The sequence below is a fragment of the Pogona vitticeps genome, chromosome 7, assembly GCF_051106095.1.
Source record: "Pogona vitticeps strain Pit_001003342236 chromosome 7, PviZW2.1, whole genome shotgun sequence".
NCBI classification, from domain to species: Eukaryota; Metazoa; Chordata; class Lepidosauria; order Squamata; family Agamidae; genus Pogona; species Pogona vitticeps.
This window is the reverse complement of record NC_135789.1, coordinates 28,146,624-28,172,145: the sequence shown is the minus strand read 5'-3', so window position 1 is coordinate 28,172,145 and position 25,522 is coordinate 28,146,624. Positions and strand designations below refer to the sequence as shown.

Genomic DNA, 25,522 nt, shown 5'->3' with positions numbered 1-25,522 from the left:
ATTTATCTTTCATTATATTACACCTCTTGCCTGTTCTATCTTTAAGTACCCCAATCGTGTTTTTTAATCTTCTATTTTTGCAGGACAGCATGCTTGGTACTTGGTTCTACTATTCTTGCAACACAAAACCCAGGCTATGTCCAGACACATCTAAAGCAATGTCAAAAAAGGAATCCTTAATTTTTCCTCCTTTATTTATCCTGATTTCAAGCCACCAAGGAAATTCTTTCTCAACCTGTCTATCAATATGCCTCCACTTCCTTCTCCATAGTGCATGAGTTGTCTCTGCATTCATTTTAACCCTGTTAAAGTGCTTTCACTTCCTTCACTCATGTTCTGTTTGCAGGGACTTCTCAGTCAAAGTCAATCAGGGGTATTATTGTCTGAGAAAGGAAAAATGAGTGGCTACCCCATTCTCCTTTGCACACAGCGAGAGAAAATGGAAGATTCTTTTGCATATATCTGCCCAGAAAGATGGAAGCACGAAGGCACAAGATCTCTTAAACAGCCCAGGGTAAACTACCTACCAGTCTGGTAGACAAATTATGAAACAGGATTACTGAGATCAAATCCCCAACTGGCCATATTGCTGAGTCTAGCCTAACTGTGCTGTGGTAAGGACAAAACAAGACAGGAAGGGACAATGGGATACCAAGCTATTGAACAAAATAATTTAATCCTAAAACATTGCGGCCAAGCATAAGGAGCACACCTATATACCCATTCAGGGTTTCCGCACATTTAACAAAGTGTTGATTGGCATTCAAAAGTTTGGTCTTCTATATTCCTCCAGTTCGTCACCAGAACAGAAAGACAATTTCTCCTCCCGAAACACACCGAGACAGACATGGAAAGACTTTTCCTGTCTGAGGATCATTTTTAATGAAAGCAGACATGTGGTGAACATAACATGCCTTGCTTGCCTGGCTGCTTATCAGGGAAGTGCCTGAAATCTCTGAAGATGACAAAAATGCTTAACTAAGCTTTAACATGCTCAAGCAGTTATATCTTGATCTTTTGAGTAATAATTGCATGACAGAAATCACACTTTTTCCCGAACAGGGGGCAAAAAAGTATATTCCTGTACTAAATTGTCATGTTGCATAAATTCCTACCTTCTACTCTCCAACTTATTGAGAGATCCAGCAGCCGCAACACACCTGTTACTTCGACACTGTCCTTCTTATGTATTATGGGAAATAATACTATATAGGTTTTGCAATTCAGAAGATCATTGGTGCAAAAATTGGGCACAGCTCTTCTGTAAGAAGATTTTGCAAGACTGAAGTAAAACCAACAACAACTCAACAGACCTCAAACCCGCAACAAGCCTGATGTGCAAGGGTTAACCTTTGTGCACCACAAATAGCATTTTAAAACTAAATATCCTAGTATACTATCTCAGTGCTTGAAATCATCAAACCCTGGCATACATTTCAAAGTGAAAAAGTTAGAATTTCACAAAGGCGGCTGCATCTTGACACAAACCCAGAAGGACGTGGGAAACAGGGCAGCTGAGGTATATAAAGGTCTGATTGTAGCAGCCCACTGGATTGGAAATGACTCGTAAGCCTAATGAAACAAAACTTTTGGCAGTAAAAGAGAATGAAAGGAATGAGACAATAAAAAGACGGGAACAAAGGGAGCAGAGTTGTTTCAGCTTAGCAAAATAAGCTCACTTTGTTGTTGGGAAAAGCCAAAGCGGATTAGGATAAACCAGTGACTAAGCATAAGTCTTCCCAACTAATTACACAGCTCACCATATAAAGTATAAATTGCAAGTCTCCAGAATAGGGTCTGAGTTGCTTTCAGAGGAGTTCTGGAAAGCAATTGGTACCTACTAAAATGAGTGGCCAGGAATTGGGGGGGGGGGGGCACAGCGGTTTCAATCGCTTTTATTAGCAGCAGCTTACAGCTTTTAAAAAATGCTGAACATTCATATTACAGAAGAAGTGCGTTAACAGTAAGCTACTTGAAAGTTTAATCAAATTTTAAGAGGCTGGAAGCTTTTTATTAAATGCATATTCTCTCTCTCAAACAAACACAGAGACACTCATTCAGTCAAGGACTGAGTGCTTCTATGTCTAATAGTAATATGGGTGTGTGTGCAAAAAGGCCAGCACACAATCAGGGATTCCCTAATTCATTTCCTGACCTTCCATAACTTAGATATATATCTGGCTTATCTGAAAATGCAAAGACACTGGAACAATCCTATTAAAGTCCATATAATTACTTTGGTTACTTATGGGACATGGGAGGTTAAGTGCATTCCAGTTTCATACCATGTCAATTTCACTTCTAGACTAGCAGGGGCATCAGGATGTGAAAAGGGACAGGGTAATAAAAACAATGCATACGTAAAGAGGCTTAAGGCAGAGGGCTCCTTGCCAGGCAAGAGATAATGTCTTATTAAAAGGCCTCCACTTACGGGTCGTAATCCAGCTGGTTTCCGTGGAAGGTGCACATTAACTGAGCTGTCGATCAAGACCAAGGCCAACAAACCTTTATAGTCCAATACTGCTGGCGTGTGCCTGGGTTTCAAAGATCCACAAGTAGGACCTGCAGCAAACTATTACAGTGTGGGGTGCTTGAGTTTGGTGTTGCAGCCATGCCTTCCCTTAGTTTACTCCATTCCATTGCCTTTCTGCCATCCCCTTGACTTCTGCTATGATATGGCAGCAGATTTTCCCTTCCCAGTTAACCAGCACTGTATATCCACCAGACATGCCCCATCCCCAATATCTTGTGTTTATATGTGTATGATGCTGTTTTGGCTTATTAACACCTACCACTCACAGAATATAGGATGTAGATGGTGAATAGGGATTGCATATACGGAACATAGAAGCAATGTAAATAAATGAAGCTTGTAGAATTAGTCAAGTTGATAACTGGAAATGGTTGTCTCATTTCATTCTGGAATCACCCCTTCTCCTGGGATAAAGGCCAACTGTGACAAACACAGGCTTCTGATCCTCCCCCCCCCCCCCAAAAAAAAAGGTCTATAAAGTTCAAGAAGGCTTTTAGGAAGATCTTCAGGCATCAGACTCTGGGACCTGACAAGGAAACATTAACCTTTTATTTGTACCCATTATGATATGATTGAGGATTTTTGTCTCCTATAAAGAGAAAGTTATGTCAAAACATCAGAATTTCTGGAATCAGGGTTAGGTAGATCACCAAAACTCATAAAAACCTGGTTTTTATTTAGGCTGCAACATTTAACTGAATACTCTGTTTGTTTAACCAATATATTTTTAATCAACTGGAAAATACATCAACGCAATCAGGTAGATATTTTAAGGTCTAAAATATTTAATAAGACAACTTCGACAAACTATAGGTGGGAAACCCCATATTATAAGAAGCATGTGCCTTTCTTTTATCTCAAGAAAGAGAACAGTCCTTCTAAGATGATATATCATGTAGAGATTACCGTATTTTTCGCTCCATAAGACGCACCTTTCCATAAGACGCACCAATTTTTTTAGGAGAAGAAAACAGGAAAATATAATCTGTTTTCTTTGCTCCATAAGACGCACAGACTTTCCACCCTCCTGTTTTGTGGGGAAAAGTGCATCTTATGGTGCGAAAAATACGGTACAGTACTCTCTGACTGTTTTTACTCATATGAAAATGCAAACATCAGACAGTCCTGATGTACAGAAAGTCCTGTGCACGTCTACTCAGAAGTACCGTAATCTCCCATAACATTTCAGTGAGTTACAAGTTACTCCCAAATACATTTATTACAGTACTGAGGGCTAAATCAACTGAAATTCGTATGATTTATTTAATAAGACTTTTAAAATCTGATGATAGCTCTGTTTATTAAAGCTAGTGATAACAATGAAAATTGAGATAAAAGGAGTCTATTGATTTGGGATGCATCCAGTTTTAGGGTGGCAATACACAACAAGGGTTTTTTTTTTAAGGGTATGATTTTCAAGAAAAAAAGCCTTCAAAGATAGGGAGAGAGGGAAGTGGCGGGGGGGGGAGAGAGAGAGAGAGAGAGAAAGAAAGAAAAGGAAATCTCAAAAGAGGTACCAAACCCCACTAAATCGCTTGGATGATCTCAGCCTGGTTGTCTATTTTTCAGACTCAGCATGAAGCCACCAGATGGCAAAACAAAAAAATGATTCCTCAAGGGTGCATGCGAGAAACATAGAAACATGCATGCAGCAAAACTGTTATTAACTTCAAAACTAGATGGAGGAGTTTGGCAGATTTGACAATAACTAGGGAAGAAACATTCAAACGCTGCCATAATCCTTTAATAAAGGGCTCAGCGGGCTGTAAACATCATCCTGCCGGAATCGAAGATTATCATTGAAAAATAAAATGAATGGGTTTGCAAAACAACTATCAATCCAGCACAATAACTATTTAGAAGTTCCCTCACCACAAAAGGGAAGGTGTACACAAAATAAGGATTTTCAAAGACTGCCCTAAAATAACAGTATGCAATCAGCAGATGCTTTTCCCTATAAAACTTCATTTAAAAAAAGGATGACATAGGCACAGATTTGAAGACTTCTGGCATGGTCAGACTTACTTCATTGCAATTTGCACAGCACCTGGCTTACCAGACTGCCTTATTTACAACATAAAATAAATGAATATTGTTTTAAAGACACAGACATTAAAAAAACACACCACAACACAATGATCCTCCTCTCTGTTTTGGTGGATTCAATACATATTGAAAGTTAAAGCAGGAACTAAATAATGACACTATCTTCCCAATCATTAATAAGAAGTACAGTCTATTCTGAAATCTCCTAAGCAAATCCTAATAAAGCAGTGCACAAACTTTATTGGGTCTTGAGTAAAGGAGATTTGAACATACCAATCCTGACTCATTTTAGAAGCCTGCTTAATATTTGGAGGAAAGATCACCAAGGAATACCGGGGATTTCTAGGTAGCGAAAGCGAAAAAAATGCCTGTCTGAAACTCTGGAGAGTCGCTGCCAGTCAGCATTAATAATAGTGCTTCAGACGGACTCAGTATAAAAGCCTCTAACATTCCGAAGAATACTGCATTTATTTTTGAATAGTAAAAGTTGGAATAATAAAACTTTGATTCATAACTAGTATCTATCGGCCTCTTGTTTAGCTGTCCTGTATAGCACCCCAAATCTCTCACTTTTGGCTGGCCAACTGTGGCGGAAACAGATACAGGATGAAGACATGTGCAAGAATGACCCCTGCATAGTATTTCAGCTCAGTTTTAAACAGATGTGTCAAAATTGATCAGATTTCAAGATACCGCAGTGTTCTTTTACTGGCCGCTATCATAGAACTGCAGATACAGGAGGAAAGAACAGAAGCATAACCTGTATGAGCTTATCAGTTGAACTGGAGACCTGCTGAATGACAACAGCAGAATGGAAGAAATGTGTGATTTTTCTGAGAATGAGCTTATCCCGGCTAGCAAAACAATGGACTGAGCAGATGAGAGGTGGATGGGTGGGTGTGGGTTTACCACCTGAGCTTATATACTAGAGTGAAGTATCCATTAAAACAAAGTTACAAAAGAAATTTTTACCTGTAAGCACATCCCATGAAAAGATAAAGTTACCACTAAAGTAATTTGTAAGTGCAGGACATTGCCTGTTATTTATAATTCTATTTTTTAAAAACGTTGTTTGCATGCACGCTCTGGTGTTTGAGGGGCCAGAATAGGACTTGTGTTATGATTCAAGTTATACAGTTCGCAGGAATGCCATTCAAACCAGTAGCCCCATTGTCACATTCTACTCCTCTCTCCTGTTCATTAAAATGATAGCCCACCAGTCCATGACATCCTGCTGAGTGGCTCTGTGCCTCTGCTTCCACCAGTAGAAGCAGGGAAACAACTGCCTGATCATGATAGGATTTGGTATGAATTTTCCTAGAGTTTACAGAGAGGTACCGTTTACAGAGAAGTAGAGTTTACAGCGAGGTAAAGGGTATTTCTGTCCTTGGCATCAAGCTTCAAACTTCTGGTTACACATCTTGTTACACGGAGCTCCTATGCATCACACTCAGCTCTGAGGGCCCACTTGTACAAAGCCTGCGGGTAACTATGGTCAGCTACTGTCCATGGTCATCTTATGCCAAATGCAACTCGTTAGTCCTTAGGGTGTCTTACGGCTCTTTTGTCTTGCTACACAGATTAAATGCTTTTCCTAGAAAATTTCAAATTTCCAGTTAAGTTTTCTGTAGGTCTTCCACAAAGACCTTGCTAACTTGTTTACAGTGGACCCTCGACTTACAGACTTTTTGAGTTACAGACTTCTCTGGCTGCAAAATTTAGATTCAACATGCAGCTGGAGAATCGACGTACAGACCAGAAAAAACCCAAAATGGAACAAAAACGGCCGGTTACCAATTAATTGGTTTTCAGTGCATTGTAGGTCAATGGAGACTTGACCTACAGACTTTTCAACCTGCAGCCACCGTTCCAATACGGATTAATTCCGTAAGTCAAGGGTCCACTGTACCATGGCAACTCTCTCTAGACCATTTATAATGAAAGTGGACCTTGCACACTGTTGAACATACACAGCAATTCCTACACGTGATATGCAATTTACTCTCTACCTCTCCGATGCATACACATAATTGACCATGAACAATTCCACCATCCTCATCTACCATTTGATAAAGTAAGAATGCATCAGCTTATATGAAGTGGGTAGACTGAAGTGGGACAACATGCTGGTTCAATGACTTTCACAAAGAATGCTGTGTTGCTAAAAGTGCAATGTTTTTACCAACACAGATTAAGTACTGTTTGTAAGCTGAGTCACAGATAATACCAGCACAGATAAAAATGGACAATTTTTAAAAGTCAAATTGATTTAAATCACAATTTAATTAATGATTGAAATTCTAGAAATTGATTTTGTATTTTAAATTATTTTTAAAAATCCAATTTAAAAAAAATTAAATCATAAAAAGTATGATTTTTAAAATTTAAATCAATTTGATTTAAAATCAAATCCACTCTGGGTAATACGTAATTCATTTTCATCTATCTGTTTATATAGCTACTTGTTTATGTAAACATTCACACACATTTTGCCGACAGAGTGTGTTCGGGGTAAAAATACACAAGGCAGAGAGATACCAGGCAAACAGAGTTGTATTAGAAACATTCACCTGCACAGTTGCCCATAGCTGTGTCCTGCATTCAGGGCTTAAAATAAAAAAATAAAAAGGAAGACAAAAGAATTCAGAGTATGTCGTGTTGATCCAGACTAGAACTTACCTTGCCAAACTGTTCAAAGTATTGCTTTACATCTTCCACTACTGTATTAGCTGATAATCCACCTACAAATATTTTCTTTGTTCTTGTGACCATCTGTAAGAAATTAGGAAAAAGAAAAGAAAGAAAGAGCATTAGCCCAGATTATTCAAAAACAATGCCTGCCATAGACATAGTTTTCAGACAGTATCCTTAATCCAGTTAACAAAAATCTCCCTCTCTCAATCTCTCTATGAAAAGGAATATACGGTACATTCAGTTGAATTATATGAAATACTGCTGTTCTAGCTAAGAGAGCTTTGAGGGCTGGGTTCTGGTTTTCGCTGTTCCCAATGCCCACCGGGTATTTTCTTTTAATAAGCATTTTCATCTTGCAACAACCCCTCTCTACTTCATACAAAGCAAAAACTAAGTCACAGCTGAGTGTCAATCACTTCCTGCTGCCTCGCTGTGGCGGCTTCGAAATAATGGCTGTGCCCAAAGGTTTCCATTATTCAAAAGAATCCAGATTTGCATCCTGCACCTCCTCTAAAAAGCTTAGCAGACCTTATTTTCTGGACCACAAATCCCAGAATCTTCCAGCCATTATAGCCAGTCCAAACAAGGAGATTTTGGGTGAAGTCTGAAATGTCGTCCTTCCTAAACCCTGGATAGCTGCAGCAGGTTTCCTGTGGAGTAACCCTAGGGGGACATTGATATTAAATAAAAGCCTTCTCTCTCATACACTAATTTACGCAGATCTCACAACAGAACACAACAATAAACAAACTACAGTTTCCCTTCCCCCCCCCCCCCATTAGCTCACCAAAGAAAAGGTAGACCCAACAGGGCAGTGGTTCACAACCTTGGCTCCCCATATGTTCTTGGATTAAAACTCTCAAGAAACCTTCACCATGAGCTGGGCTGGCCAGGATTTCTGGGAGTTGTAGTCCAAGAAAATCTGCAACTCAAGCTTGGGAAACATTGCAATAGGACAGTGGTCCCCAACGCTGGGCCTCCAGATGTTCTTGGACTGCAACTCCCAGAAGCCTTCACCACCACCTCTCCTGGCCAGAATTTCTGGGAGATGAAGTTCAAGAACATCTGGAGGCCCAAGGTTGGGGACCACTGCAATAGGACATTTCATAAAGACACTTGGCCTAACAACCTCCCAGCCCATGTCTCAGGGATTTGACGACATGTTCTCAGAAAAGAACAAGCTTTGGGGTTCTCCCACATGCTAGCTATTGCTTCGGCTCAAATCCTTGTTCAACTGTGAGACTCAGTAGGTGACCTCAAGCCTGTCACAAATCTCTCAGCCTGATCCACCTCAAAGGGTTGTTGTGAGGATCAAATGGGGAAGAGGGCAGCCTTAATCTAATTGGAGGAAAGGCAGGATTCTACAATGAAAAAATTAAACAGTAGCAAAATCTCCTCCTCCCCCACCCTCCAGATGTTCAAAATAACCAATTGGACATATTCCTCCTGTCCAGTTCCCGGCTCAGATTACCTTCCCAGATAGACTAGAAGTTGCCCAAGTCCCGAGAATAGCATTAAAAGTACACAGTTTATTAGCGCACAGATTCAAGGCCCTCCATTACAACATTCATCTACTCCTGTAGCTTAAAGGATAAAAATTATAAAGCACTCAATACGCTAGAATCACCAAATAAATCTAAGCTCGGAAACAGTGTCTGCAATGACAAGCATACTTTTAGCCATATAAGCCATGAATATCCATATATGTGACATGGATATCATTGATACGATTAATAACATTGAACGATGGCACGTGTGTATTAAGCTGAGGTAAAAACAGATTTTGAGGAACACTCTAAGGGGGAAAACTTTCCAGACTCTATCCTTTCTTTCTTTCACTTAAGATGAGGGGAAATGATGACAAAGGGAGATAAAAACAGGTGAAAGTAGAGGTAAAATATTCTTGGAGAAATAGTTATGAGTCTAAAGTGTTGATTCCCAAACGGGATAGTGGGAGGAAAGCGTGAAGAAATTCCAAAGGGGTGCAAGATTGTGAGGTGCAAAAGCACCCTTTACATTAAACCCATTTTTGTTCTATTTCTTAAGTCAAATGCTACTCTTTTTAACTGTTGGAGACAAGCGAAACTACTTGTGCTTATTTTTCATTTTCAAACAAAATGTAGTACAGCACTACGTTTTAGAATTGTTCTTACATTTAAATTGCAGATTGATATATTTATTTTTTAAAAGCCTGCTGGCTGATGGTTAAAGGAGCTTTAAGGAGGTGTGAGAGTTTCTCAGAACTCCAAAAGGAACCGGGATGTTCAAAAGCGTAAGAACCCCGGTCTAAAAAGGGAGTTTTAATCAACCCCGGTCTAAAAAGAGTGTTTTAATCATGCCAGTCAGGTGGTGGGTCACCAAGGGACCAGAAATTATCAGGCCCTGCTTTTCAGGCCTTCCATGCCATCGGCATTCCTTGCCTTAAGCTTTTCCGAGCTCCGGATGTTCCTGAAATGCTGCTCTGCACAGGCACACCTATGACTCCATCAAGAGGGAAGGGAAGGAAGGGGAAGGCTAAAAAAACAAAATAGAAGAATTCATCTCAAATTGCACACGATTTGTGGTAAAAAGCTTAATAGGCGTCAGAAACAACCTAGAGTGCCTTTTGGCCGCCGCAGCAAATGTGTTGTGACTTGCGCTGCGTGCAGGAGCGTTTCGTTCCTCTGAAGATCAATTAAAAACTAATTTTAGTGAGATTGTCTTGTGTGCGGCTTAGGCAGCTCGGAGCGGGAGGCCTTCAAGAGGAGAAGCCGGCATGGGAGAAATTAGGCTTTGGCGGAAAACAGGGCTGTGGGAGGATATTAGCTCAAAAAGGCAAACCCCTCCTAGAAGGAACGGCGGGTTTGGAAAAGTCCCCTCGTTGTCCACTGAGCAGGACATCATACACTTCGTGCCACATGTGTGAACGACCAGGGAAATGTCTGGGTAGGATTCTGTTGTAGGAGAAGAGTCTATATGTTTGCTTCTAAACACAAACACCCCAGGGGAGGGATGAGAACTCAGCAGCACCTGTTCAGCGCATACCGAGATTCCAGTTTACCTGGATACTTAATGGGGAGACAGATGAGAAAGCAGGAGGGCAGTGAAACCACCCACAGCGTACACAACCCATTTCTTGCCCCTGCCTGCCCCGACACATGGCATCTCTAGTTACAGGATTTTGCATAAATCCTGCAACGTCTACTTATCAGAGGTGACAGCAGGGTGAACCGAGACATCATCAGCAATCTTTTAATCTACCGTATTCAACTTCTGAGAGCAACCACCTTCTGTCCTTGATATTCCAAAAGAGGAGAAAAGCAAAATAAGCTCCTATCCCTCTATAATTGTGTGCGTTAACACAGGTCGAAATATTTCATCTGTTTTTCCTGAAAGAACGACAGCAATCCTGTTGCCCCATACTGTGTCTGCAACACTCCACTGCGTGCACAGTGGGCCGTTTTCAGAGCTTGGGCAAGGAAACATCCCCTACCTCTTTGCGCAAGTGTAAGCTCAACTGAAAGCAACCAGGACAATCTCTGGCTCACACAATGACAAGACAAAGGTCGCAGAAGCTCCATGGGCTGAGTTTTATACTCCACTCATGGTTAGTAGGACACTGGCATTATGTGTTTTGCAGTCACTGTAGCACTGGGAAAGCAACATGGAAAATATGACAATGTATGCAATAGAGGCCGAAAATGCAAGGTGAATTCTTAGAAATACAAAAAATAACAACAGAAGCCAGGTCACCAAGGGATATTTCAATCTAAAGAGGCAAATTATCTGTGGCTATGTTTTCTCCCAGATTGTAATCACGAAGACAAGCCCATGGCAGGAGCCTGGAAACACGACTCAGTAGATTGGTGCTTCCCAACCTTTCTTTCACTTGTGCAACCCTTGGCAGCCCATTTAAATAAATTGTACCCTTCGTATTAGCAAAATACCCCTAATTAATATGGTTGCTTATTTCAAATTTATATGTTATAGCTGTAAATATACAGACCAATAATGGGATTAAAAAGCAATGGAATAAAAAGGTGAACAGGCAGTGCATATATATTTATATCCAAAACTCAAAAGGTACAATACAGTCAAGTAAATACGTCACAGAAAAACTCATTCATTGAAGACTGCTCACAGGACTGACTGACATGCCTTCTTATATACACACCACTACCCGCACGCCAACACTTAAATGTTCACGAAGCAGAGGAGAGTGGAAGCTGAGCCTGTGAGGAGCGTGTTGCCAAGCATGCAAGTCATAGTGGTTCGCAACACACTGTTTAGGGAGGGACTCCCCACCATTCGCCAACATAGTAAAGCGAGGGAATGGGGCTTTTCTGCAGGTTAAATAATGAAGAAAACTCCACTCCACCACTCATCATAGCGTTCAATTAACTTAACAGCATTTAACTTGTACCTTGTCTTACACTGTTGATGTATGTGCCTTTTCCCACCATTATTCAAGTTTTCCATGTACCTCTAAATGTTCTGGTTTGTACCTCTGGGGGATCCACCTCCCTCAGGCTGGGAATCACTGCTGTAGATGGCTACCCATCACAGCCCCGGTGGCAGTATAGGGCAGCCTCCTTTCCCACACCACACTAACTGAAGTGACAAAGGTGATTGTGTATCATCAGCCCCAGGAGCTGGCACTATAAATTCCCTTCCACTGCACTCAAGCGGGGGGGGGGGGCAGGAGGAAGTAAAACGAAGGAAGCTGCTTTACGAGTTGGCCCATTTAGCCCAGGTGTGATCACCTTTGACCAGCAGTGCCTCCTCAGGGTTTCAGGTGGAATCTTTTCCTAGCCCTGCTTGGCAATCCCTAGTGTTCACTGAAGCATCCGCGTCTGCCCCTGCTTCATTTCTGCAATCAGACAAAATAAGTGTCTTCAGGGCAGTATCGGGAGTACTTCTACCCGGGCCACAGCTAACATGCCAAAACACAAGGTGTGCCATGAAAATCTCACAGGCATACCCTCCGCAACACGTACTTGTGCACACAAATAAGGTAGAAGAGAAACCAGAAGCTTTGTGGCATTTTTAAGATTCACCAGTTTTTGCCATAGGCTTCCCCCTGTTCCTAAGCACATTCTTTGGGCACATGAAAAACACCTGCTTAGGGACGTGAACGCTTATGAAAAATAAAACTAGTTAATCTTAAAGGTACTACAAGACGTCTGGTTTCTATAGTGCTACAACAGACTAACTTGGCTACCGGCTAGTTTACCTTTTCCCCAAATTAAGTGGAACAGCTTTGCCAGGTTTATAAAAAGAACAGTACAGAAGCCATAGTTATTGTCAGCATCTTCAGTTAGGCTCCATGCTCGCTCTTCTTTGTATGCTCAGGGGCTCCTAATTAGATTCCCCTCCAGAACTTACAAGTGTGGTGAACCCAAACATGAGCTGAGAGGGAGAAATGTATTTATCAGAAAGCTGCTGACATACCGAAATGGCCTAGCAGACAGTTGCTTATTAAATGGAAGTTGTAAGCTCCAGGCACATACAAGTGAAGACAAGAAACTTAGACATTAACTGTTTTACAGAAGAATAGAGGAGAGCGGGCGGGAATTCGGCATTCATCTCGGCTAGACTAGAGTTGCTGAAATGAAATGGACGTATTTATCACTACATGTGCAAGCCCTGTTGTTTCCAATGGAGCGTCACGTATTTGGGACTAAGGATGGGTTTGGCCCCCACAGAAGGCCTAACGTATTCTTGCTGTATTTATTTAAATCATTGTACTGCCATCTTTTCTGCCAAACCCCAGTCTTTGTCTGCATGCGAAAGGACAGCAAAGATGGAGAGGCCAGGAGCAGCAACAGAGACGGCCCTCTCGTGTGTCTCTATCAAACGTGCCTATGGAGATGGTGGGACTGGGGGAAAGGCCTGTCCTGAAGATCTTAACACCTGGGCAGGTTTATAAAGTGAGACACGGTCCCTGATATAATTTGGGCCCAAGCCGTTCAGAGCGTTATGGGTTAAAACGTTAACCTCTGAGCATGCGCATGGAACAAATTAAACCCTAGTCTGATTTCAAAGGCTACAGATTTTGGCTGCAATGGATCTCTCTCTCCCTTGAGCGTACATCCTGGCCATCCTTCAGCGACTTAATTCACTCTCTTTTAAATAAAATCACCTTAAAACTGAGCAGCATTAAAATTCTATTATTCTCTTCTGGCTGCAATTCATGGCTCTACAATTGAAGCCCAAGCATATATTTTGCTGTAGAAAATTGTCATTTACAAATAAGAACTGGCTGCGGCAGCCTTGTAACTAAACCATTTGCAGGCCTGTCAGGGGCCTTTTGCATGCCAGCGTTTGATTTAATATGGGGCCAAGCATTTAGTGTCATAGGCAAAAAAAAAAAAAAAAAAAAAAAAAAAAAAAGGAAGGTGAAAGGAGGGGGGAGGCAATTATTTTATGCACAAAAAAATAAGGGGAGTTGCAATTTGATATGCAATGCATTTGAGGGAAGGCAGAAAAGTGACTTCTTTTCAAGAGGGAAAGGTAAAAGGGAAAAAAAATCACTTTGCTTCAGTGGCTTTGGTCAAAGAAATATTGGTAATGACAAGGAAACGCACAGCAACAACATGTTAATGCTTGGAGATGCATTGCCAGGCAGGAAATTGTTTCAGAAGGCAGCTCTTTGGTGAAAAAATAAAGCACAAAATTAAGTCTCACCATGGCAATCTATGTTTTCCTGAAAAGACAGTTCAATTGCTTCGTTATACATGTTCCCCTCCTTTAAAGAATACAAGTCATTTGTTGCCTTAGCAATTCTTTCCACCATGACAAGCTTAAGCAGATGTCATCCTCCTCCTCCTTCTACTGCCAGCCACTCACAAACCTACAGGGGATGGGGTGGCAGCACAACAGGACTGATGAGAAAAAAAACGACATTAACCAAAACATTTCCCCCCAAAATTAATAATGTTCTTGGTCTTCAAGAGTATTATTATAATGAATGTGCATATCTTTTAATTTTCTGTCATGGGAAGAGAACTGTGATAATTGTTGGGATTTTTATTTACAACCTTGCATGCTGTCTTTAGTTGGAGTTACTTTTCTGAGCTGGGATGATTATCTATTTATCCTGCACTAACCAATTATTCCTTCCAGCCTTTGGATTCAAAGAGAGCCATGCTTCTTTGCTGAGGGTCTTCCCACTCTCTTTCCTTGGTTGGTGGCAGTTGTTTGCTTGCTGTTGATTTGTTTGGCTGTTTGTTAAGCATGAATGCAGTGAAGAAAGCAGCATGCACAAGTCTTTAATTTCAAGCAACTGGAAGTTTTAAAAAATATTTAATTTTTTCTACTACCAATGTCTCAAAGTGAGTTCTTGAGACTTTGAGTGCCAGTGACTGGCCAAGTGTCCAGCCATTTGGAAGATCTAAGGACAAGCAAAGGGAAATTACAAAAGTTGAAAATAGTTGTGCAAATTGGGTCTTGTGCCTAGCCAGCACGTAGGAGAAATTTCATTGAGACTAATTTAGAGTTGTTATTATTTTTATTTATTTATTTTTATATAATTGTTAAGTGCCCTAGTTTATTAACATTAATTGGATTCCAGGGCAGTTCTCCTGACACTGAGAGAAGGATAGCAGGAAACTGTCGAATGAGATTTCAGGGCTGAAGGAGTTACTCAACTTGGCAGACTGACTACTGCTGAAGGGAAAGAGGAAAAGAAAGAGATTCCTGCATATGCTTATTCAGAAATAATCTTTCTGAAATACTCGTTTGTGTAGAGCACGAGTATGTTTACAGTCAGAAATGTCTACAAATGTGTGTGAATGACGCTGAAAGAGAGAAAGACTGAGTGGGAGGAACATTTCCAATACATTTCCATTTCAAGAACAAGGAGAATTTAAGTGTCGGTAAACCTGCTGTTTTAAAAACTAGAGCTAAGATTGTACCACGTTGGTTCAGATTCCACAAACCCAGGAAATAGGAAAGTGAGGCTTATGCCCTAGCAAAAGGGCCCCACAATGAATGATCCTAGTGAATAAATTGTACCTGCTTATTACTTACCCTCTCTGCGACTATCCTGTTTTTTGCATACTGTATAAGTAAAATATTGATTCATTACCATCCTGAGATGCCCTTCTTGCTCTGGAACCTGAGATGCTTGGTGGGATCAAAATAAGCAGGGTGGTATAAAGGTGAGGTGAAATGGAATGGTAAGTGGAAGAACCTAGTACAGTACTTTCTTACTAGGGCAAGTTGGTAAACAAACATAACCTTGTTTTTCAGTAGAGAAGAAAGGGCAGACACAAGGGCATCCCTGTATTTGCTGCCATTCATAAACAAAATAAAGCCTTACATCTACCTTAAATTCATCTTCAAATTCTTTGTGAGTTTGGACCACCCCCCAAAAAAGGATGAATAAGGAAGCATCCCAAGGACATCTGAGCTTGAAGGACACAAGGCTGGTTTATCATTTCCCTTAAGCGTGAATTTCATCCAGCCTTCCCTTCCTAGGCGGTTCAATTTGACAGGGCTTGTCTGGAGAACTAAAAAGGTGTAAAGTACTTTAATCTGCATCACAAATTGCCAAAATTAATTTAAACTTCAGAGGAAACTAATTAGACCCAAAAGCTAAAAATGTTCCTCAGAGTGCTTTCCCTCCATGCAGATCATAAATATACAGGTAGACAGAGACCAGCAAGCAGAATTCTGCTTCATTCACTTAAACTCTGCTTTTGGCATTTCATCATTCATGGATGTTTGTATCTTCTTAAATTTGTAAGTGTTGGAGTTGGGGGCGCAGATAAGGATGAAGGCAGTTCAAACTGCAATCTGTATATGTGGTGGGTTATATCTCATAATCCATTATGCTCTGTGCTCAGAATATAATTTTACATAAAACACAAAATGCCTGGTGGGAAAAGTGCGTTTGTAACTGAATTACCGGACGGTCTACAGCAGAATACAAATGACAGAGGAACAGAGATTTTGCACATCTGGAATTCCTTCGCCTTGCTCACATGATTTGAAAGGTGACTTAGCAGCTGTTGGACACTGTTGCTGATTGTTTGTTTTTTAACCTATTCCGCATGTACTTAATGGTGATGCTTGCCTAGAATGGAAAACTCTTCTGTCCCATTCTCATACTGTTATGTGGATGCTACTAACATAAAAATAGCCTGATTTAGCTATGTTTAAAGCTATTTGATTTCCGCTTTGCATCGATGTGTAAAAAATGCTACTGGAAAAACAATCTATTTGGAACATGGCATCCCAGCATAGACAGAAATTGAGGGTTTGGTGCAAAATGTAAAAAAAAAATGATGACATGCACCCCTGTATTACAACATGAATTCAAACGTTTGTAAAATGCATGCATTTCATAAGGTTGTTTTCACCATCTGCAGTTTCTTTTTTTTTCAGAGATTGGCTAGCAGCATCCTGTTCAAAATCTACATGTGTGGAACTCCAACTGTGGAAGCTGTCACAATAGTGCTGATTGGGCGTTCGGTTGCACATGAGTGCCACCTCATTAAATTGCCACAGCACCTTCGTGCAAACATAAAACCTGAACAGAATATTGACCATTCTATATCAAAGTTTGAAGTACTGTAACTCACTGTAAAGAACCAGGTATTTGTAATTTACTCACTTCCTATCAAGTGAAAGAAGAAAATGCCAAAGCAGGACTGCAGTTGAATGTTCAAAGACAAAAATCATGACTGCAGAAGAAGATAATGAAGAAAATTGAAATAGTTAAGACATTTTGTATACCTTTGATCAATCACCAATCTAAATGGAGACTGCAGCCAAGAAATCAGAAGAGGCTCAGAAGGACAGCAACGAAGTAACTAGAAAAGATTAACTGCAAGGATGTGTTTCTGGAGACTAAGATCATCCATACTTTTATATTGATAATCACCATGAATGAGTTTGAAAGCTGGACAGATAAAGAAAGCTGACAGGCAAAAAACTGATCTGTCTGAAATATGGTGCAAGAGAAGAACCTCGCCTATATGCTGGATGGCCAGAAAGACAAACAAGTGGGTCCTGGATGAAATTAAGGCTGAATAATATCCACAGGCAAAAATATTGAAACTGAGGCTGTCCGACTTTGGACAGGATTCTCTAGAAAAGACCATAATGCTTGGAAATGTGGAAGGCCAAATACGAGATGGACTGACTCCTTAAAGGAATCACAAGACTGAGTTTACAAGAGCTGAGCAGGACATTTTGGAGATGGCTCATTTATAGGGTTGCTGTAAGTCGGGGGGGGGGCTTGATAGCATAGAACAACGACTATTGCTACTACTATACTCCATCAAGATTCTAACTTAACAAGGTATAACTTTACTCCATCTGCAGTGTACTGTACCATTCACCTTGCCTTTCCATTTACTTAAGTGATGTGGAATCACCAAAGGGTATGCAACTGATTCCACATGGTTCAAATGTTGGCTTGTGTTGTATGTTCCATGCTCTGTGTGAGCAATAACATGGATGGATGGATGGAAGGTGCATTTTGTGCCACAGTCCAATGGCCAAGAATTTATTTTTTTAAGAAATATAGTTTGGGAGACATAGAAGAAGCCTCCCGAAGGAGTGGAAAAGCACAGCGGATACACCTGGGCGTCTCCTGGGCCAGGGCATACAGCAGGCCGATCCTTCACTTCTGGAAGTGTTGCACATCCATAATGTCAAATGGTGCAACACACTGATATGAAAAAAGAAATAACTAAAAGTGAAAAAGGGAAAGTCAAAAAGAATGACTTTGGAACTATAATGGCAAACAAATTGTGTACTTTTAAAAAGTAAATTTCTAAGCTCTACTTATTAGTTGCCATTATCTACGATTTTCTTAAATGACCAGGTAGCAGAAGATGGGAAAGTCATTGTGAGTCTTCTCAACATCTTGGGCAGAAAGCTAAGTTGGATGGACAAACACCCTGCCCTTTGCGCCACTGGATTTCTTACATGTTCATCCTCTCTATCACCAACCCCGTATAACATTTTTCTCCCCAACAAAACACCAGTGGGTTGCACAGTGTGGCCACCTCTGGCTGCTTGTAATCATTAAAATGGCACAGACCGACTAGAATGTTAAAAAGGGAATTTCAGTCAATGATGTGACTTATTCACTGTTCCTGTTGCTAAGACTCTAGATCCTGTTCTCTGACACTGGGAAGCAAGGGAGGAAAGAAGGAAGGAAGGATTAACAACATTTAAAGCAATTTGCCTCCTTGCCAAACTACTTCAGCTGATTTCTCAAAAAAATAAAAAAGTAGGGGGAGATAAAAACCAAACCCGAACAAATGGAAAAACTTTAACCCTTAGCCTTGATTAATTTCATCTACATAATACAGGCGCTCATAGCAATCAGCCACTGATGAGCAAGTCTTCCCTTAATCGCCGAGAGAAGCCGATGTCTGTGCAACACTCCAATTGGTTTTTTCATCTGAAGAGAACCCGATGAGCACTCAACCCCCCCCCCAAAAAAAAACACAAAAAACAAACCCTGAAGTTATGCTCCCCTTTCTCTTTCTTTTGTGGTTGCAGTTTCTCACAAGTAGGCTTGGCCAGAACACATTCTCTATTTCTGGTGTCTAGAAAGAGTTATCCGGCCATGTCTAGATCCCAAACCTTAAATTTGAATGTCATCCAAAGACATATTTGTTGCCAGATTTGGGAAGGAAGGGAAAAAAATTATGGCTAGGACAACACTCTCCACTGTAGACTAGAGGATGGTAGCTGAAGGTGCATGGGGTAAACGACAAGGCATACATAGTTCTCTGCCCCCTAGCATCTACTGCACACTCTGACTGATGCAAGGGTGATCCTATGGGATCTCCACCTAGGAGGAAGAGGAACTCCAGCACCACCAGGCAGCCAGTGTGGAAAACCAGTTGGTCCCACTGGAGTCCCTGGACCTCTAGAGATCGGGAGAGTAAAGGGGGCAGGTGAACCTGTAAGGAACTGCAGGGTCACTGGCAAATGCCTGAGTATCTATAGACAGCCACTTTTCCTATGAGAGCAACTTGTGCTTATTTTAGCGTTGTATTCCAGACCCAGGGAGAAGCCGCTATGGCACACATGAGCTGATTCGCAGACACATGTGGATGGAAAGAATCTTGAGGGTGAACTAGTCCTACTCATCCTTAACAAGATACGCCCTCCACATGTCCCATCAAGCCAGTACACCACTCTTGGCCCTCCAGCCTCTCCTTAAATACTTTTACCAACAGACAGACTGAACAGCAGCAGTCTGCCCCACTTCAACAAAAGCATGCACTATCATGAATTCTAAATGCTCAGCTGGAACCTGCTCATCCTCTAGAGCAGCCGTTCTCAACCTTTTTTGGGCCAAGGCCATAAATGCAGTATGAAAGAAATACAGATTGAATCAGGATTGTATAAGTTGCATAACAAAAAAGGTGATTTGTGAAGAACTGTCTCCAATTTTTGGCCCCTTTCAATTGTGCCATACGGCTCCCATTGAGAATGGCTCCCACAGAACAATCAAGGAAAACTTTACTCCACCTTCTCTTTAGATATCTGTGTCTATTTACTCTTCTCTAGGTTTCTAGATTCCTCGCCATCATGGAAGACACCTCCATGGCACACTCCAATTTGTTTTTATTTAACTGTAGTGTTCAGTGCTCTACGTGCTACATAGCCAATGCAGAATAAAGCAAAACTAGTATGATTTAAGTGATAATGAAAAAGATTACCACATGTAGCGCACTGAATTTCTGCATCCCAAGTTAAAACAAAAGTTCCTTGACTGTAGCAAGCTAGCACAGCACTCGAGTTCATAACTCAACGAGTCATGTTACAGATGTTATATAGCTACCGGTGTTCGTTCCATTTATATCATTTTTATAAACACAGCAAGAAGTATTCCCCCACTGCTAGAAACCATGCTAACAGGGCCTTTGGAGCAACTGTTTATTGAATCACAAACACAGCTATGGGAAAACAAGCAATTTCCAAGAAAAAAAAAACACAACATCAATGGCTAGTTTCTCATTGTTTATATATCATTAAGATGGGGGGGGGGGGGTCACAGCTGTTCTTCTGACCTGGAAAGCCTGGTCTTTTGACCTAAAAACCCAAGTATCACCATTCCCCGCAACTGTATTGATCTATTGTGCAAGATTTAGGTCAGTACTGTATCTGTCATGCAAACAGTTTGAACAGACTCTGGAAAAACATAAATGAAGTGTGGCCATATGGGCCAGGGGTATGCCCAGCCCTACCGTTGAGCAATGTAAGACAGTTGTCTCAGGCAATACAGGCTGGGAAATGGGTGTAAGAAGACAGAGAAGTGAGCTTTATGTCATACAACTTGCTCTAAGCATCCATTCCTGTCTTCAGGTGTAACAGGACCCTGCTGTCCTTTCATGTGTGCTGAAGAAGGGGTAAACTATCATTCCTTGGGCTCCCGTGTTCATTCTTCCCCTCTCCTTTTTTTTCTTGCCAAGGAAGAAAGCTGAAGCTTCCACTTTTTAAACAAACCATAATTTCCTGTGGTGTCCTACAAGAACTGGGACTTGTTTGAACTCAGATTCCAACACTACAAACAACATTTCACTTACACTCTGGCATCATTTCAATAACCATGGTTTAAACAAATCGCAAATCGCCAGGTTTCTATGGGACAACTGCTTTCTGATTTCCTAACAGTATGAAAAGAGGAGAAGACAGAAGATTGTGTGAGCCGATTATTCTCTTCCGCTTGCTCACTAAGCCAGAAACCATGGTTTGCTATTACATCTGAACAGGTCTCTGTCTGAAGGCATACATGAACTTGCTTGCTTAAGCTTTCCCTTCACAGACCATTAAGAGAGTCTCCCAATGCTGGAAGATTTATTGCTCTGCACTGTAACTGCTGCACATCATTTTGTTTGTTAATTGCTATTAGCTTTGCCCGCAGAAGAGTATGTGTCTAATAAATCAGTTATCTCCAGGATAAATTGATTTTAAAAGTTGGGAAGCACTGTCAACTTAAGGACTTGGTAACAGTGTGCAGTTTAAAAAGAAAACCTAATTTTCTGCTCCTATATGAATACATTTGAATATTTTCCTTTCTAGATTTTTAGGAAACTGTCACTACCTAAGGTATCTTCTGGCAATGTCACAAAAGTGAAAAATAATGAGACTTGAAATCATTTTGCCAACTTTGAAGATACAAGAAACTTTATATTTAACATGGCATATCTAAATCCCAATTGCTAGTCCCAACTAGAGTAGATTCACTGAACCAATGAGATTTAGATAGTTATTGATTCAATCGATCTATTTTATCTGGGACATGCAATTGAATTTAGACTTCATATATTCTGCTCGAAAGCTAGATCCTAGAAGCTGATCAGTGGACATCCAATATGACAATTCAGACACAACGATAAACCATTATTTAGTAAAATGAAACTATGGAGTTTTCATGCAAATAAATTGAGCACAGTTCACTAAATGTGGTTTATTTGTGACTAAAGAAAACAATTAAAATGAAAGCATAATTTAATTCTGGTTTGTGAATCTGGTCTTCAGTCTGCCAGGTTATTCTCATGAATGATGGAATGAAGGTGAGGGGCGGATTTGCTTCATTTAGATTTAAGGCATATTCCTATCCCAACATTCCAGAACATATCAGAAAAACATAAAGCATTGTGCATTACAGATACAGTAGCTGCTTTCAAGAGTCCTCCCTATAACTAAATGTTATTTTCATTGCCAATTAAAATTGGAAAGCTGCTTCAGCCTTAAATCAAGACATGGACAGGTAAGATATGATCAGATAAGTCTGTCTGGGTTTCTGTAAGAATCACTGCTGTGACTGAAAAGAAAATGGGGGAAAGACCATAATAAAGACTTGTGTAGACAGAAGACAGACTCCGCAGAAGATGTCTAATTCAGAAGTAACTGAAAAGTTCAATCACAAAAGCACATAGATACAACCCTAAATGAAGGTTGATGGGGCTGAAATAATGAGGGTTGCCTTTCCTTAATCATCTTAGAAGCCCAGCACGCATGCATGCATGCACACGTGCGCACACACAAGATCCTCTGGAGGTCCCGGTGATACTGAACACTTGGTATGAGCCTTGCTTGTCATTTAAATTTCCCACAATACAACCACCATACCACTACTATACGTTATCTGGGAATTTCAGGTATATATACAGTTTGTGTGCTTTGAGGAACACCTGGATACAGTAATAACTGAAGCCGCACCAATGCAAAGGAAAAACATTTCCATTAAATTGTGAAAAGTCTCAAACTAGTTATAGTTGCCCTTCCTGTATTTCAAGATGGGAGCTTTGGAGAGTACCCAAATCTAGAAGGTCTGTTAAGTGGACATCAGAGTGGTAAAACAGGAACCTTAAACAGGCTAAGTATCAGGCTAAGTATCATCATCATCATCATCATCATCATCATCATCATCATCATCATCATCATCATCTTAGAACTGCAGAGTCGGAAGTGACCCTATGGTTCATCAAGTCCAGCCCTTGTCAATGAGACACAAATTCCTGACCTCTAGCGCCACCATCAGATGCCACTGAGCTATCCTGCAGCTGTGGGCAAAGTGTACTTCAGGGGTGGCATGCAACTCCCCCAAATGCCACACCCACACCAATTTATTTTTATTTTTTGAATGGCCCCAAATGCTAATCATACTCTCTAGGAAATATGTTTTGCCATTTCGGGCAACTTTCTCCCCTTTTATTCAGAGAGAGCTTTTCTCGGAACAGGAGAGAACTTTTGAGGAGAGGGGGACAGCTGGGGAACATACAGGAGAGGACATGGCCCTCTGAGTTCTCAGATAACATCTGGAGCCCTTCAGTCTTTGGAGATTGCCCACCCCAGGTTCCAGGGACCAAATAAAATACTGTAGCTAAAGCCATGGCAGGGAAACAGTGACTCTGTGTGCAGAATTTGGTTATTGTAGGTGTGAAAATCAGCAACAGGGAAGGGCAGGAGAAGGATATTGCCTCCACATCCTGCACAAATGCTTCATAGGCAACTGGGTGAACTGCTTCTGTCCTGACCTAGAAGCGCTTTCAACTTCTTATCTGCATTTTGTTGCAGAGTTTTGAATTTCTGGCAAAAAAAAAAAAAAATCCTTTTCTTATGCAGTAGAAATACAGATCCACAAAGGGGAAGAGCTACAAGTTCTCCAAAGTCCACTCCTAGCTCATTAACTGGCACTTCTCAATAACTAACTCTGGGACAATGGTAAGAGAAAGAATGGCAGTGGAAGACGGGAGGGCCTGGCACGCTCTATGGGGTCACGAAGAGTCAGACATCACTAAACAACAAGGAGAAAGATTTTTTTTAAGAAAAAATTTTTGTTACAGCTACTAGACATTACAGACTTGTGCATGCTGCTTTCTTTACTGCACATATACTGGCAACCAACTGAACAGATCGACAGCAAACAAAACAACTGATGGCTTCCAACCAAAGAAAGAGGGGGAAAGAACACTCAGAAGAGAGGCAGGGCTCTCTCTGAATCCAAAGGCTGGAAGAAATGATTGATTAGTGCTGGATACAATCACCTCAGCCCAGAAAAGACCCTCCCAGTCACACGAACCACAGACAGCATGGGAGGTAAATAAAATTCCAACAACATTGAGGTAAGAACCCCTCTTCTCCAAAATACTCTCTGCACCCTTTTCGGGGGCCTCAATGGACGCTACTGCAAATCCAAATACTTTTGCTACAGCTGAGCCTTCTCCCGCCTATAGGGTCTTACGACATTGCCGGCCTGCTTCCCTGTAGTCTCCAGCCAGCACACCATTGCTGCATAGTCACCTGACTGCAGCTGCAAACTCAGCAGAGGCTTCCACACCATTCCTGTCTAATCTAACACGTGCTGGCATCTGGCTGAACCCAGGAGGAACCAGGGACGAGAGTTGGCACGGAGGAGTGGATTAAAAGTCAATTGCTGTTGCACTGCCAGGTCTTGTCACTGCTCTCCTGTCCCCAGAGCTATTAAACCTGCAGCGCTCCAGGAGGCATTGAATGGTGTCACTTCAGTCTTTCGCCTGAAATCACACGGTACTTTAAAGGATGTCAGTAGCACAGTCCATGCCATTCCATTCACCTACCTTCCCAGAGGCATACAAGGCTCACTGAGAGAGAGGAAAGCTTTTGTGTTGTTCCACAAGGCAGAGGAGTCTTGAAATAGCACCAGACAGTGCAACCTATTTGTCACTTCTCTGTGTCAACAATGATCATGGCACTAGGACCACATCCACAGCAGCAGAAGCTCTGTTCCCTCTGCTGCGTGCATAACCACATGAGTTACTAGAACACCCACCCACCAATTACTCTTATGAAATACGAGGCTCCATCAGCTGCCCCTAAGCTGGTGTCTCTCCTGGTGTTTCAGACTACATCTTCCATCATCCTTGATCCTCAGCCATACTTGCTGGTGCTGACGGTAACATGGCAACTGTGGTGCAACACATCCGGAAAACCACAGATGGAGGAGAAAGCAAAGCTGCTCCATGCCTTGGAGGTGCCCAGTTAAAGGGTTTCCAAGTTGCATTAGGGACAACGCAAGGGAAGCCTCTTGGTTGGAAAGCTGAGCTGGCCTTGGGGAGATTCGGAGATTAGCTCCTGCTCAGCCACCAAAACTCATGGGTTGGCCCTGACCAGTCATTCTATAGAACTGTTTTGAGAAGAAGTGCCAGCTAATAAATAAATATTCCTGCCTAGCAATCTGGGTGGGAGACAAAATTATCCTTCGTCCCAGTCCCCAATCATACCAATACCACTGTTTTTCCAGCATTTGCTAAGGACAAATCCAAACCTTGTTACTATTTCCTAGTTCAGCCGTCAGAAAAGAGGTGGAAGGAGACATTTAAAACCAGGTGGATCATTGCAGTACACCCATTCCATAAGTCAGGGCAGCCAAATATATTAAAAGTATATTTAATGGTATTATTCATGGTGCATGAATAAAATTAAGCTTTGAGTGAAACTGTAAAAAGCTGGACTAGCGCTTGTCTGTCGTCCGGCCCTTTCCCACCCCATGGCTATAATGCCACAAGGTGGAAGAGGCCCTGTTACCAGCCGGCAACCGCACAGAAATGTACCTGCCATGCCTTACCTTGCTTGTACATATATATAAAAGGGACTGGCAACTTGTGTTTGAAACGGAAGCTGAAAAATTCAGAGAGGGGTCTGAAACCCCAGTGTGGTGGGAGGTTCTCTTTCATCCTCTTATAACCTCTTACAACCTTCCATGCTTCTCACTGCCTGAAGCTCCGATTTGCTCTGCCAAAGCAAAGC

General features: G+C 41.4%; 1 protein-coding gene across 22 annotated transcripts in view; it reads right to left on the bottom strand.

Moving 5' to 3' along the window:
- MSI2 (musashi RNA binding protein 2) overlaps positions 1 to 25,522 on the bottom strand; it is a 424,247-nt gene that overhangs the window by 293,452 nt on the left and 105,273 nt on the right. For all 22 annotated transcript variants that reach the window (XM_020786864.3, XM_020786866.3, XM_020786869.3 and 19 more), the window contains exon 6: positions 7,259 to 7,351. In XM_020786864.3, coding sequence (XP_020642523.1) covers positions 7,259 to 7,351 — 93 coding nt within the window. The remainder of the gene's footprint in view (positions 1 to 7,258; positions 7,352 to 25,522) is intronic.